Source organism: Pelophylax lessonae, assembly GCF_965119305.1.
Source record: "Pelophylax lessonae genome assembly, chromosome: 5".
Taxonomy (NCBI): domain Eukaryota; kingdom Metazoa; phylum Chordata; class Amphibia; order Anura; family Ranidae; genus Pelophylax; species Pelophylax lessonae.
In genome coordinates, this window is record NC_138772.1 from 442,646,348 (window position 1) to 442,662,709 (window position 16,362).

At 39.7% G+C, this 16,362-nt stretch overlaps 1 protein-coding gene across 1 annotated transcript in view; it reads right to left on the minus strand.

Annotated features, from left to right (window-relative positions):
* The window catches only part of ARFGEF1 (ARF guanine nucleotide exchange factor 1), a 319,100-nt gene that overhangs the window by 102,792 nt on the left and 199,946 nt on the right, over window positions 1-16,362 (minus strand). Inside the window, exons 13-15 of the mRNA XM_082258428.1 lie at window positions 13,483-13,591; window positions 9,550-9,751; window positions 5,363-5,474 (exon numbers count right to left, since the gene is read on the minus strand). Of these exons, the coding sequence (XP_082114554.1) occupies window positions 5,363-5,474; window positions 9,550-9,751; window positions 13,483-13,591 (423 nt within the window). The remainder of the gene's footprint in view (window positions 1-5,362; window positions 5,475-9,549; window positions 9,752-13,482; window positions 13,592-16,362) is intronic.

The following is a 16,362-nucleotide window of genomic DNA, read 5'->3' on the forward strand; positions in this document are numbered from 1 at the left end:
TTCCTTTTTTGTGGGAAGGGTTATAACCTCTGTCAATTGTTATCTGTTGTTCCCTCGCTTTTTGTTTGGTCCCCAGAACAAGAAGTGAGACAATCTCCACTAAAGATGCACAGACTGCAAACCCTTGGCACCTTGTCCACTTTTGTCCAACAGTAACTAGAAAATGTTTTTGGTTACAGATCATTCATAAGGGATAGTGAGAGCTGACCAGTGCTGCAGCTGGCCCGTCTGTCTAACATCTGAAAGAAAGAACACTGCCACCTACTCCCCTGATGTTTGGAATGCTTTCTTCCACACTTTAAAATCTCCATACATGCTTACGCATTTCAGCATAACAGGGCCTTAATCAAAGATTAAGAATAAAAAAATCAAAGATTGATTAAGGCCTTGTAGGGCTGAAATGGGGAAGCCATGTATTGAATAAAGCAGACCGGGTGTCAGTGTTCTCTCCTACATTTTGTTTTTATGAAGATTTTGGGATCATTTGAAAAATTGTTATAAAATCCAGCATCCCATTAATATGAAAGGAAAAAATTTAAATACAGAATGGCTACACATGCCATTTTATACATGATTGGATATAAAAATCATTTATACATTTCGACCTTCTGCCAGCTATGATATTCTAAAACTGCTAAGAAACTCAAATGTTGCTTCTTTGTAACCATGGTAACACTGGGGCATTCTATAAATTGCATGTGTTTGGGCCAAAGTTATTTTCCACCAGTGCAAAAAAAGGCTCATTGCTTCTCTCAGCATTTTTTTATACCTATTACGACTGACGATGTGACTGTTCTAGCAGACAGATGCTCCCATTTAACACTCAGGAAGGAACAGGCCACTGGAATGCATGGCATTATCCAAAAAGAAGAATCATGCAGTGAAGTTTCCTAAATTTCCTGCAGTGTACACAACTTCCTTGGAGAGCCATTATTTTCTTATCAAATGTGGAGTTTTACTTCTAAGGTACTCCCACCATAACCATCAATTTCCCCTTTGTCACTAAGTCCTGCTCTGAAGATTTATTTTCTAAAGCAACTGTAGAAACTTTAGGTGGCACAGGGATGTACTGGAGCTTTCAATGACAGCAGACCATATCACATTTTATCCTTCCATGTGCTGCCCTGCTAAAACCATCGTAAAGGAGGAGCAGTGCAAAGGAAACACAGAGGGGGTCTTTAAAAGAAAATTCTAGGTTTTGTGGTACTTAAAAAAATTAGCTTGGGCAGACTTCCTAGCCTGTCGGAAGTTATTAATCTAGTTTACACTCATTTTAGCTAAGAAAAACATTATTACCCATTTGCCAAACTCTGGAAAACATGGTTCCATTGGTAGAATACTAACAGAATGCGATTACACTCTCTTTTCTGTTATGATATACTATATCTAGAAGTATGCAAATATATCACTGTGCACTTTTTCTACTTTTCATGATTTTTTTCTCCTTTTCTGCCATATTCTTATGAATATTGCCCTTGGCTGCTGTTTTCATTTCTTCCCTTAAGTACCTGTATGTTAATTAGACATCATTCTACGTAAAAAAGTGTAATATTTGTGCTAGTATTTAAATAATATGTGAAATATCAAGGTGTCAATCATCAAAACAAATATGTAAAATATATGTGAATTCAAACAAATATGGGAATAGCAGCAATTAAATATATTGCAGATAACAATAGAAAATACCATGAATAGAAAGTAAAAGACATCCAAAAAAAAAAAAAAAATTCATTGGTATAGATTATTTTTTATGGATGGCTGCGCAACGAGTCGTTTCCTCCTTTTTCATGTGTGACACAATGAGCTGGAGTGTGGATTACTAGCACAGCTTGACGTTAATAAGATGTGGTTTATCCATACATACTGAGAGCCTGGATTTGCTAAGAAAGTGTCATCCCATAGATGAGGCACTCTTTGTTTGCGTTGAAAAAAACTGCAAAAAGCCTGTGTTAGACCTGCGAAGGTCGATCCATCCGGTAAGAGGCGAATACTCTTTTGTGTCCAGTGGAGAACGGTTTATTTAAATAGGCTCTCAAATATATACAGAAAGAATCACCACTGAATGGTTGTTGGGAATCTACATCTGATCACACAATCTTGTGCATGGGACTTTTTTTTCCATCTATTTCTGTAACCATGGACTCACTTTTGGTTTAATTATTTTACTTTCTTGGTGAAAAACACTCTTTCTTAAATGATGCTATTAATGATTATCTTAAATGATGCTATTAATGATTATCTTAAATGATGCTATTAATGATTATCTTAAATGATGCTATTAATGATTATTTAGCACTGTTGTTTTGGATAAGCACATTTACTTTCTATACATCATTCTATGTAAGATTCCCTTATCAACAAAACTTCTAAACTCCTAATTACTAACATCTGTTACAATGGAGATGTACATATGAATATATACGCTGAATGTATACTACATTTTTTACTTGTATATCTATATGTATCGTATAGGTCTAGGTATAGGTGTTGTATAGGTATATCCTGTACTGTATTGGTCTATATGTATAGGACCTTAGAGGTCATAACATGTTTCACTACTTTATTTGTATAGTTATACTTGCTAAAAATCATAATAAATATTTAAGGTTTAAAAAAATAATAGTTTGAACCAACAAATTAATTTAATGCCAGAACGGACTGGCTACTGCTTAAGCTGTAATGCTATACAGTGCCTTAAAAACAGAATTCATACCCCTTGGAATTTTCCACATTTTATCATGTTACAACCAAGAATGTAATGTATTTTATTGGGATTTATGTGATAGGCCAACACAAAGTTTGTATTCAGCCCCCCGAGTCAATACTTTGTAGAAGCATCTTTCGCTGTAATTACAGCTGCAAGTCTTTTTTGGTATGTCTCTACCAGCTTCGCACATCTAAATGCTGAAATTTCTGCCTATTATTCTTTGCAAAATAGCTCAAGCTCTGTCAGATTGGATGGAGAGCTTCTGTGAACAGCAATTGTCAAGTCTTGCCACAGATTCTCAATTGCATTTAGGTCTGGACTTTGAATGGACCATTCCAACACAAGAATATGCTTTGATTTAAACCATTCCATTGTTGCCTTGTCTGTATGTTTGGGGTCATTGTCCAGTGAACCTCTGCCCCAGTCTCAAGTCCTTTGCAGACTTAAACAGGTTTTCTTTTAAGATTGCCCTGTATTTGGCTCCATCCATCTTCCCATCAACCCTGACCAGCTTCCTTGTCCCTGCTGAAGAAAAGCATCCCCACAACATGATGCTGACACCACCACGTTTCACGGTGGGGATGGTGTGTTCAGGGTGATCTGCAGTATTCGATTTCTGCCACACATAGCATTTTGCTTTTAGACCAAAAAGTTAAATTTTGACCAGAGCGCTTTCTTTACATGTTTGCTGTATCCCCCATAGGGCTTCTCCCAAACTGCAAACGGGAGTTCTTATGGCTTTTTTTCTACAATGGCTTTCTTCTTGCCACTCTTTAATAAAGGCCAGATTTGTGGAGTGCAAAACTAAGAGTTGTCCTGAGGAAAGATTCTCCCACCTGAGCTGTGGATCTCTGCAGCTCCTCCAGAGTTACCATGGGCCTCTTGGCTGCTTCTCTGGTTAATGCTCTCCTTGCCTGGCCTGTCAGTTTAGGTGGACCGCCATCTCTTCGTATGTTTGCAGTTGTGCCATACACTTTCCATTTTCAGATGATGGATTGAACAGTGCTCCATGAGATGTTCAAAGCTTGGGATATTTTTTTATAATCTAACACTGCTTTAAACTTCTCCACAACTTGATCCCTGAACTGTCTGGTGTGTTCCTTGGCCTTCATGATGCTGTTTGTTCACTAAGGTTCTCTAACAAACCTCTGAAGGCTTCACAGAACAACTGTACTTATACTGAGATTGAATTACACACAGGTGGACTCTTTACTAATTAGGTGACTTCTGAAGGCAATTGGTTCCACTAGATTGTAGTTTGGGGTATCAGAGCAAAGGGGGCTGTATACAAATGCATGCCACACTTTTCAGATATTTGTAAAACATTTTAAAAAACTATTTATTATTTTTCTTCTACTTCACAATTGTGCGAGCACTTTGTGTTGGTCTATCACATAAAATTCCAATAAAATACATTAAGGTTTCTGGTTGCAACTTGACAAAATGTGGAAAACGTCAAGGGGTATAAATACTTTTTCAAGGCACTGTAGTAGCTTGTGCTATGTAGAGTAGGCGGTGCTCTGTTCTGATAGCAGTACCAGAGAGTTCCCTTTCCTGCAGGGAATAGAGAGAGTCGGTTGTACCGAACTCTACCATTTGGGAGAAGCCTTGTATTTTCTCAATGAATGCAAGGCTTCTTCTGATTGGCCAACTAAAGGAAGCCTTGTATTCACAGAAAAAAAATACACAGCTAAATGGTGCAGATGTGAAACAACCCATTCTCTCTATGTCCGACAGTAGAAGGGAAGTCTTAGGTACTGTACCCAAACAGACCACCGCTTACTGCACATAGCACAATCTATTATAGTATATTACAGACTAATGCCTCGTACACACACAACGATGATCGGCCGACTTTTGTCCAGCGTTGTTGTGTTGGTTGAAATGTGCTCTAGACTGCACACGAATTTTCTCGGCCAACAAAAATCTACTTCAGAAGTGATGTCATGTGATGGTTTACTTTCCGTGTGTTTTTTCTTCTCTGAGCATGCCCATTCTTGCTCATCAGATTTTTGTCTGCCGAAATCTGTACTGACTGACGGAAAATCGGCCGCTGTGGTGACGGCCAACAAAAATTTTATAGCCTGCACACCAGATTTTTTTCGGCTGAAAAGTCGGAGTCGGTTGTCGGAAGCATCATACTAACAAGCCGAAAATCGGCCGATCGGACGTTGGCCGAAAATACACGGCCAACTATCGACGCATGTGTACGGGGCATAAGAGTAGCGCGTCTGTTCTGGCATGCAAATAATTTGATTAGTCCAAGCTGGCGCAAATCTGTTATTTAAAATGCCAGGAAATCCGGAATTCCCTTTTAAAGCTGACACTTCCAAAACGTCAAAATTTAATTACTGGAAGAAGTGTTAACCTCCTGTGCCCTATGACCTTCTCTTTTACAACATACGGTTCACTCTAAAAGTATAGGTGCACTTTAGCTGCAGATAAGTTTCCAGAAAATAGTATCTAATTTAGCAGCACACTCAAGAAACATTCTAAGTCATAAGCATTTCTCTGGAGACATTCTGTCCAGCACAAAAGGTTAGATGATCTTAAAAAACATGGACCTCTTCAAAGGGCAAACATCAAAACAAGCTCTGGGCTCCACATCTATAATCACGATGTGTTTCACTGAGATAAAATTAAAGGCATTCTTACTGAGTCTAATCGCTCCTCTTGATGCAGGAACTGAGCAATATCTTCTGGAGTGTTTCCCAGCATCCCTTGCTCTTGCAAATACTGAATTCCCCTTTTTGGTTTCTTGTTAAATCTGCTCAGTTAAGGACAAAAGAAAATGCTTAGATATATAGAATTAATTATCGGGTGATACAAATATCCAATTTAAGCTTCAAAGAATGGGCTAAATTATTTTTAGACTTGGAAAAATTTGAAAGTCAGTGTATCTCAAACTTAGGCAATCATGGGCACAATTCAAAGGAGTCTAAATGCTATGATCAGGAAAAGCCTTTATACTTTCGGTACAGAAAAGCTGCTTTGTGAAGAAGGGTAGTGCACTCAACTAGACGAAATATTAAGTCAAGTGTGTCATTGTATCTATCATTTTGACAATTTTCCGTGCTTTTAGTATGCAGTTGTATAGGCAGAAATAGCTTGTTACTAAGGCAGACAAACCATTAATATAAAAGATTTAAAAGATACTCTCAGTCAAAGGATAACGCTGAATACCCCAAGCCGATTCAGAATTCACAGAGCAGAGGCTGACAACAACTTTCTGCGGTGACAGTAATGCCTGTAACCTAATGAGAGCATTGGGTGTATAAATGGTGGATAGCATTACAGAATCTCTGAAAACATGTACAACTGCTTTATGGTAAATACCACATCAGATTCCATGGACTTTTTATTTTTGGGAGGCACTTTTCAGTAAGTCAAAGCGAACAGCTATGGTGAAGTGTGGGGTGATATAAAGAGTAAAAGGAGCCTCCCTTTAAAGCTACGTTCACATGTTAGTGTAGCGGATTGCGGGCAGAACACCGCAATTCTGCCCGCGATCCGGAAATTATTGCAAATCGTGGGACGCCTGTGCATTGCCGTTGATTTGCAATGGCACCCCAAACGATGTGCGATGTTGCCGCAATTTCCGCCTGCCGAATCGAGGTAACATTGCGCAAACAAAATTGTGGGTCGCATAACGCCCAAAAAAGGTACGAGAGCTTCTTTGGGGCGTCATGTGAAAGAAGCTTTTGTACCTTTTTTGGGCGTCATGCGACCCGCGTTTTTGTTTGCGCGATGTTACCGTGATTCGGCAGGCGGAAATTGCGGCAACATCGCAGAGTGTTTGGGGTGCCATTGCAAATCAACGGCAAGGCACAGGCGTCCCGCGATTTGCAATGATTTCAGGATCGTGGGCAGAATCGCGGTGTTCTGCCCGCGATCCGCTACGCTAACATGTGAACGTAGCCTTAATGAACTCAGTGTATGTTGTGGAGCTGCCTTCAAATTTAAGTGTAAATAAACGTAAATAAAAATGAAAAGCAATGTTGAGGCGCTACCACGAGTATAACAACTGGTCACAGTTATCAAAATATATGGTAAACAATATATTATAATAAATATTCACCAAGGGTGACGTGTATCAGTGCAGAAAACGTATATAAAATAAAGAGTAAACCTATATCAATTATTAGCAGTGCTTAAAGCAACATGGATATATGATGAAAAAAAGATAATAAAAACTTGTGCAAAATCTTCCCAAACTCAATAATAATGGTGTTGCAGGTGGGCGTACCGACTTATGCAGTTAAGAAATAATTCAATTGGTGAGTGGTTCATGCAAAATTCCATGTACAGTATCCCCAAAGCAAGGTGGGGGCTAGGATATGGACCATATATGTGAAAATTGTGCTTAAACAAATATATAAATGAATATAAGTGACACACAAAAAACAGGAAAGTCCATATAAATTATGCAGCAATTCCAAATGTGATGAATGACACAATCTGGTGTATTTTCTCAGTGCTCCTTCTCTCAGTGGGTAATAGAGGTGATGTATGGATGTCACAACCATGCCTCCTCACTTTGTCCAGAAAACCTTTTACATTAGGAAAATGTGGCCAACATTTTGTGTTCAGAATGCAGCAGTGAAGCCACTCAGCACCGAACTCTGAAGCAAGTGGAGAACACTGTTAATGGGGTCTGCTTCAGGGATTTCCAGTTTCCGAGCATCGGTCAGGTATGGTATATGCATAGTTACATTTGTCCCAGCAGTGTAACTATGTAAAAAATACCTATATCTGGAATTCTTCTTTAAAATCTCCTAACCGAAGGGACTGCAGGAAAACTAAAAGCCAATTAGTTGCTGCTGGATAGTGCACAACCAAGTTTTTTTCAGAATGTGTTCCGAACTTTGATTAGAAAATAATCAACTATATTCTAAGTTTGTGTATATTTTATTTTTGTTACTGTGGGATGAATGCACTATAACTTTATTTTTAAAAGTGTTACATACACAATATGTTGTACAGAATAAAATGACAGGTGACTGCTTCTCATAGAAGTATTGATTCGAATTCTTCTGAATCAATACATTATAATCTGCTGAATTAAGTCTGGTACACATTATTCGTTCTTTCTGGTTGAACGAAAAACAAACTGTCAGCTCCAGTCAGAGCAGCTGAACTAACGATCTGACATTAGTACAGCGATCTACCCCGCTGAGCTATTATGTTCTGACATAAATGTCTGCCAGAACACTCCGATCAGTGCTCTCCACCATTGGCTGAGAGTGCTGATCAGCCGTGGTTTTTCAGCATGCTTGGCTGGCTTCTGTCGGACAGGGTGCCATACACACGGCCCAAATGTCAACCGTTTTTTTAATTCGCCGAATGGCAGTTGACATTTTGCCAGGCCTTTTCTGGCACTTTTTGTTGACAAAAAAAAAATCTGTATTTTTTGCTAGAAAAACAAATATATATATATATATATATATATATATATATATATATATATACACACACACACATATGTATACACATATACACACACACCTATATAAATAATATATATATATATATATATATATATATATATATATATATTATATTAGCAGAGACCATAGAACTATAGAGAACAGAATGGCGATTGTTGCTATTTTCTATGTTACACAGTATTTGTGCAGGTTTTCAAACCTTTTTTTAGTAAAATATAAAAGATGTTGTTCTGCCGAGTAACTAGATATCCAAAATGTCACGCTTTAAAACTGTTTACGCTCGTGGAATGGCGGCAAACAACGTTACCTAAAAATCTACAAGGATGGGGACACTTTAAATTTTTTTTTTTCAATTTTTGTTTTATTTTTACACTGTCCCTAATTTTTTTTTTTTATCACTTTTATTTATAATGTAAAAATCCCTTTTGATAGAAATAAGGGTTGATAGGTCTTCTTTATGAAGAGATCTGGGGTCTATAAGACCACAAATCTATCCTCTACCTTTGAAAGCTTTAGATCAAGAAAACAAAAAAAAACAAAAACAAAAACAAAAAAAAAACAGAACTTAGGTTTCATAAAAAAAAAAAAAAAAAAAAAAAAGTTTACCTCCGCCCTAGATTGGAAGTGATGTCATTACGCCACTCCAGTTCTCCTAGATTATAGAGGCGAGGAGAGACAATCTGGTCTCTCCTCACCTCTGTGACCAGCCATGCGAACCGTCGGATCGGTTCCTGGATCGCCGGTAAGAACAGTAAGCCCGAGAAACACCAGCAAGCGGCAGGAGGGGGGGGGGGTGACCTCTCGTGCTGCTTCTGAAAGGGATCCATTGGCTTACCAGACACTCAAAATGCTTTAATGCGAGGGATAAAGCTGATAGCTTAAGCCATAATCCCGATAAAGCACTTCAAAGCCGCAATGTATACATATGACTCCAGCAGATTGATAAATGTATTGGAGTGTCCACTTCCTCCCACCTGGTGTAGAACAAATGAGTCGGTCTTGCTCTTGCCGGGTATGCAGCAGGATACTACCTTGTTTGACAAAAAACCTTAGCTTGGGGAAGAATTAAAATCTGCTATGGTACTCTAACCAATGAAATACACAATAAGCCAGAGGGTTCAACCATAACTAAAATATCATTTGTGGATGATTGCAGTATTTTCTCTGCATTCACTGTTCCTCTGGTCTTTTTCATGTGATTTCTGTTGGATTTTTAGGAATTGGGCAGGGTAGAGATACAACAAACTTCTCTAAAAGAAAACATTATTTCTTAAGTGTTTCATGATTTTCAGAAAGCAGACTTTTTATTCTGGATAGGTTACAAAATTATTCTCATAAACAAGAACCACACAGGGTTTAACAGCAGCAGCAATCCTAAAAAGCAGCCAAACTTACAAATCAATTCCTTGCTCTATAATCTCTTTTTGCTGTTTCAAAACTTCAAACTGTTCTGGGTTGTCTGTGCCAGACATCTGTGTGCTGTAGCTGCCGATGCCTGATGATGTGGTAGAATCCAATGAGTTTAGACTTCCATATCGATTGATGGTCTCCGGGTGCTTGGTCTCATTGGTCTCTTGCTCTACAGGTTTTTCCTGCCCTGTAAAATAAAAAATATTATTGAAATGTGTGGGCATATGTTCCCAGCAAATACAAGGAAAACAAAGCAAACATTACTCCTTTTCAGTATCAAAAAGCAATTGCCGCTGATATACATTATAAATGTACTGCTGTGTCTCCACCACTGTCAGGAAGGGAAAATAAGGAAAACTTTAACATTAAAATTTTTTATATCACTCTACTAACACAGGGAAATCTTTTCAGTGGGGACATTTGTTCTAGAGACAATTGTCTAAGCCTAGGGTATTTAATAAAAATTCCAGAAGGTCTGATCACTTTTCTTCCAGCAGAGGTCCGAACCACATATTTGTCCCTTGAGTCAGGTCCTTCACATCACAGCCCCCCACTCCTCTCACAATCCCTTTCTTACATTAGTGTCCTCTGCTCCTTCACAGTAGTGTTCTTAACACCCCCTTCACATCGACAACTCCCCCCCCCCCCCCCCCCAGCAGTGTCCTCTGCCCCCTCACTTCATCCCCAATGGTAGTGTCCTCCTCTGCCTACCCCCCACAGCAGAGCTCTCTGGCCCTTTACACTACCACCCATTAGGGCTCTCTGTCCCTTTACACTACCACCCAACAATATGGCTCTCTGTCCCTTTACACCACCCCCTTCCCCATGAGTCCTTTCTGCCCCCTTCACACCACTGCCACACACACACAGTAATGTGCTCTGCCCCGTTACATCAACCCCCTCCAAAGTTGAGCTCTCTGTATGTTCACATACAGCATCCCCTGCTTCCCCATCCATCAGTGCCAGGTCCTCTGCCCCCCTCACTCCACTACCTGACAGGTACACAGAGCAGAGAGCGGGAGGCAGGACAGATTGGGAGCGAGAGGCACAGTAGCACTGCATGGAGAGCGGGAGCTGCCGAAGTTAACTTTGCATATTAACGAGCTGGTGGTTGGTTCCTAGGACCGCTCTGTGTACTTTGAACCAACCATCTGCTAGTTAATCTGCAAAATTATCTGTCAACTCCTGCTCCCGTCCTCCCTGCTGTGCTACTGTGCCTCTCGCTCCTGATCTGTCCAGTCTTCTGCTCCCTGCGATAATGAAAGCAGCAGAGGCTGGGGGACAGAGCTAACTTCTAAATAGCATGATTGTGGGTCCATATGGGACAGTGACATGGTCCGGATCTGGACCGGGGTCCGCCATTTAGTGATGCCTGGTCTAAGGCTTTGTTCCTAGAAGGCGTAGAATACCATATGTCTGTGCAAGGCCATGTTTGCTCGCTCTGGAATACAGTAGTGTTTCATGCATTCCTGATGTCTATTGGGACACAGCAACTGCACAGGCAAAACCGCTGTGTCGCAATATATGACATCTGTGTGGGTATGGGTATGTGTCCCCCATTGCATTTGGGGACCCACACCAGCACCAACACGGATCTCATATTGGGACACAGCGGCTGTATCCATGCCCTGAAAGACATCAATGAGACTGCCAGCATGGAGATGTACAGAACAACAGTGCATTACCCTGCAGGTAAACATAACCCTACAGAGGTGTACAGTATTGTACGGCCCATGTGAAAAAGGCCTTTGAGAGGATTTACCATAGTTGCTAGATATTTTATCTCACTTCCTGATGTGTGAAAGTGATAGGAAATCCCTTAACCTTTCACTGCCAAAGCCATTTAAAAAAAAAAAAAAAAATTAATTTGCACACATTAAAATGCACATTTTAGGCTTGACGATTAATTAAACACCCCAAAAAATTATATATTTCCTGAAAGCAGAATGTTGACAATTGCAATTTTTATGTCACATGATAAATGTGCTTATGTTTACCAAATCTATTTTTTAGTAAAACATACTCAAATAATATTAATGCGCACAAACAGTATAATACCCATTTTTTTTGGTAAAATATAAAGGATAAGGTTATGTGGAGTGGATACCAAATTTGCATCAAATTGTGTGCGCCAGCTAAATAATGAAAACCTACGGTATCCCAGATTGTCCATAGGTGATTCTTTAAAACCTTTGTAGCTCATCAGTTTAGAGTTAACAGTAAATGATGGTCCTAGAATTGGTGCTCACTCCTGTAAAGTGCACGATGGGTTCTCTTTTAAGACATCAGAGGTCTATTGACTGTAAGCGCTCACTAGCAGGGCCCGCCCTCTTAACCCTCTTGTCTTGAATTGTATTGTAGCTGTACTGTCCCTCTATATTGTAAAGCGCTGCATCATATATCCTAATAATAATAATAGACCTCAAATGTTGAAGTGTGGACACGCTTTCCCCCTGTAAAAGCAGTGGCTGAGCTTCGTTTTGATACTGCAGGGGAAGCGCACTTCACATGCACCAATTTTGAATGGGGAAGAGCCTTCCTCCCAGTGCGAAGGTTAAGAGCCCAATAAAACATCCAGGATCCTAGGCATTACAGGACTGATCTTTACAGTGGGAGTTACTCATGAGGGCTTGAGGGTACAGCTAATGACCTACAGGTATGTTTAAACTAAACACAATAATTCAAAGGTGAACAGTGTCTGGTTTATTAAATAGGTGAAATTAGCCTCTAAGGCAGCCTCTGTCAACTTTTTCAATACCGAGGAATGCTTAACCACTTCCGGATCAATGACGTACCCATAGGTCGCTAGACTTCAAGTGCTTATACCTATATGATGCCTGCAGCTACAGGCATCATCCCAGAACCCGTTTTTTAGAGCCAGCAGTCGGCTCTCTTGTAAAAGTAATCCTAGCTGCCAACTAGTCCCTGGACTTCTTTAACAAACAGTGGGAAGGGACGTCTCCCACTTCCCGGCTTTCTCAGGCTCTCTCGTCTCCCTGGGAGACCTCAACAACTTAGAGGTATGCCTTAAAGTGTTTGTAAACTATCATCTTGAAAAACAACCCATTCAGTTTAAAATAAAAATGAAAGACAAAACATTTGTTTATAGATATAAAAATAAAAAAAACATTATAAATACCTTTTTTCCCTTTTATATAAGTGATCACATTCCCTCTGTTCTCAGCTGCATAAAAGCTGGGGGGAAAGAAAAGCAGCAGCAGCAGCACACTGAGCTTCCCAGCGAATGGCTGTGCAGAGGGGGCCTGTCAGGACAAGTCTGATCATTGGAGGAGAGCAGGCTGAGTTCCAAGCATAGCTAGAGAACTGACCACGATGTGTTCTCCTGCTTAGTGTGGTCAGTTTTTAATAGGAAAGCAGAGGGACTGGCAAGAACATCAGGGATTTCACATAAAGGAAGCAATACAAAGAGAACAGGATACTTTTTTTTTATTTTTTACTACAGCAGGCACATATCAGGAATAGGAAATGTTGGGGTAACAAATACTTTAAACGCAGCACAATATTTCAAGGGTGCACAGTGCTTTTGAATACACTGACTGCAAATGATAGTTTAATAAATAGGTGAACTTAGCCTCTAAGGCAGCTTCTCGCTCAACATTAAGGAATCCTTAAAATAACTTGCGGTGTCAGGGAACCCCTGCTAAAAATTTCTATACCTACAAATCTTGATACATTATTGTGATGGTCAGTGGGATGACACAGAATGCTCCTTATGCTTGTGGTCATTGGGAAGACATCCCTCGTTGCACAGAGCTAAAAAGATCAAAGAGGTCAGTGGGAATTTTGAGAGGCAGAAATTGCTCAAAGAAGCCCCAGCAACTTCAGGGGGAACCCTAGGGTTCCATGAAACTCTGGTTGAGAAATCCTGCTCTAGGATAAGAATGAGATAATACATACCCAGAGTAGTCTGAGAGTTTGGATTAACATAAAGGTCTTTGCTCCACTCCACCATACATTTTAATATGGACACCAGGCACTCCAGTCCTTTCTTCCGCAGACTTAATTCCTTCAATACAAAACACATTAGATAGTGTTGAAAAACAGTGACAACTCAACTAACAAAACACAAGCACATTACTGTCAGTTCTATCTACATAAAAACGGTCTTCCCATTGGCCTCTATTCTAGGCACCACTGGCAGGGAAATCATTTAGTCTGATAACAATTCCAAGAAAACTTAGGAAAATATGAAAAAAAAAATGTATTCAAATTAACACCAGCTACAAATATTTTCAAAATTACAATGGACTATGAGAAAACCAAGACAGATGCTTTCTTTATATATAGCTAATGTTAAATTGTATACTTTTAAAATATTATTCTACAAATTTTTTTTTTGTCTCTTATGGACTGGGATATCTCACTGAATTTTTTCAGGTAACCTTAAGCCCCGGTTCACACTTATGCGAGTGCGGGGTTCGCATGTAATGTCGGAGCGCACTGCTCCTTCATTACATGCGATCGGCTGTGCGGTGCGAGTTTAGCCATACACTTTGTATGGCTAAATTCGCACCGCAGCCAACACGCACAGGACCCTTTTTGGAAGCCGCATCAGGATCGGATCGCACAGCGGTTCACACTTGTGCGATCCGATCCTGTGCAAACTGCACGATCGCACTGCGATATGCGATCAAACTGGGGGTGTCGTTAAGATTACATTGACACCCCCAGCGTATCGCATATGGCAGTGTGAACTGCCGGGGGTGCGTGTGCGATGCGGGAACAGGCTGCGGATTCGCAGCCTTCCCGCATCGCATAAGTGTGAACCGGACCTAACTCAGTTTTCCATTTGCCTAATCTAGTGTATAAAAATATATAAAAAAAAATTGTATGTAGTAGCTAAGAAAATTGGTAATGTGTAGGGAAACTGGTTTTAAGATTAAGCCCCGGTTCACACTTGTGCGAGTGCCGGGTTCGCATGTAATGTCGGAGCGCAATGCTCCTTCATTACATGTGATCGGCTGTGCGGTGCGAGTTTAACCATACACTTTGTATGGCTAAATTCGCACCGCAGCCGCAGCAAACACGCTCAGGGACCCTTTTTGGAAGCCGCATCAGGATCGGATCGCACAGTGGTTCACACTTGTGCGATCCGATCCTGTGCAAACTGCACGATCGCACTGCGATATGCGATCAAACTGGGGGTGTCGTTAAGATTACATTGACACCCCCAGCGTATCGCATATGGCAGTGTGAACTGCCGGGGGTGCGTGCGCGATGCGGGAACAGGCTGCGAATTCGCAGCCTTCCCGCATCGCATCAGTGTGAACCGAGGCTAAAACAAACCTTTGCATTGGCCATGCAGGGAAATCAAAAGGGTTGCTTGAACTCCCCCTCAACATTCCCCAGCAGCATATATATTTTGCTTTGCAGTACATACCAAGCCATCATATAATGAATTTTTTTCTATAAAAATTCACCATCCACATGCAGTGTTTGTATTATGTCCACCATCTCCTCCCCAAGGTTTAAAAACACATTTCAGGCTAAGCTAACATAGAAACATAGAAGAAGAGAAGAGTGACAGAAAAAGAGTGTCCCATTTTTTTTTTTTAAATCTGTTTTTTTCTGAAACACATTTCAGGCTTAGCTAACATAGAAACATAGAAGAAGAGAAGAGTGACAGAAAAAGAGTGTCCCATTTTTTTTTTTTTAAATCTGTTTTTTTCTGAAACACATTTCAGGCTTAGCTAACATAGAAACATAGAAGAGTGACAGAAAAAAAAAAAGTCCCATCAAAAGTGTCCCATTTTTTTTTTTTTTAAATCTTTTTTTTTCTTCTTTATCTCTCACTTACATATAATATATTTACACAATTGGTAATTATTAAACACAATTCCATACGTTTATAGCCCTAGTATAGAGATACATATGTGTTTTCTTTACTGTTTTTTATTTTTTATTGGTTGAGCTAGATGGACTTGTGTCTTTTTTTAACCTATGTAACTATGACCTGCTGATTTATGCAAACAGTGAATTTGAATAAACCCACTGTGATGTCACTATTTTCTTTGCGAGGATTACAATAATTATACTAAAATATATTAAAAACCAGCTTCCCTTTTCTTACAATACATTTTCTTTTTCTTTTCACTATAGATATTATTGTATGGAACAGCTGACTTTACCAATTTTACGTCACTGACTGTAAAAGCTTTAGGTTGCAATAACTTTTTTTTTTTTTTTTTTAATAAGGGGTGTAATAAGAAAAGCATTAGGAAGGAGCAACCTAAGGTAGGAAATAAAATAATGCATTTAAAAAATTAACGATCCCACACATATGCAATAAGTATTTCTGTGATTTACCAAGAGAAAGTTGTCATGAGACAAAAAAGTGAACCTAAAACATAAATGTCACTTTACAATTATATGCCCTGGCAAAAAAAAGTGTAACCCTCGATACTTCTTAATATGTAAACCCCTAACAATGTGATGTCCTGTGTATTATTCTCTGTTATCTTGGAGAGACCTCCCTGTTCTTACTATGCAAACATAACAATCAGTCCCTATGCTGTACAGATGAGAAGGATGGGTGCAATTCAGTAACTTATCAACAGGCAGGGACACCAATTCTTGCAATATTAGCCCACAAAAAAATATATCACAAGTAAACAAGGAGCTGATGGCATCTCTGGCAGATCAGCAGGTATTTTTCTGTACTTAAGTTGCAACGTCTCTAAAGGGATAAATCACGGGGAAAAGGTGTAGGTTTTGCCTTGAATGTTTTGTTGCTCGGACATACACAGTTTAAAGCGGAACTTCACCCAAAAGGGAAAG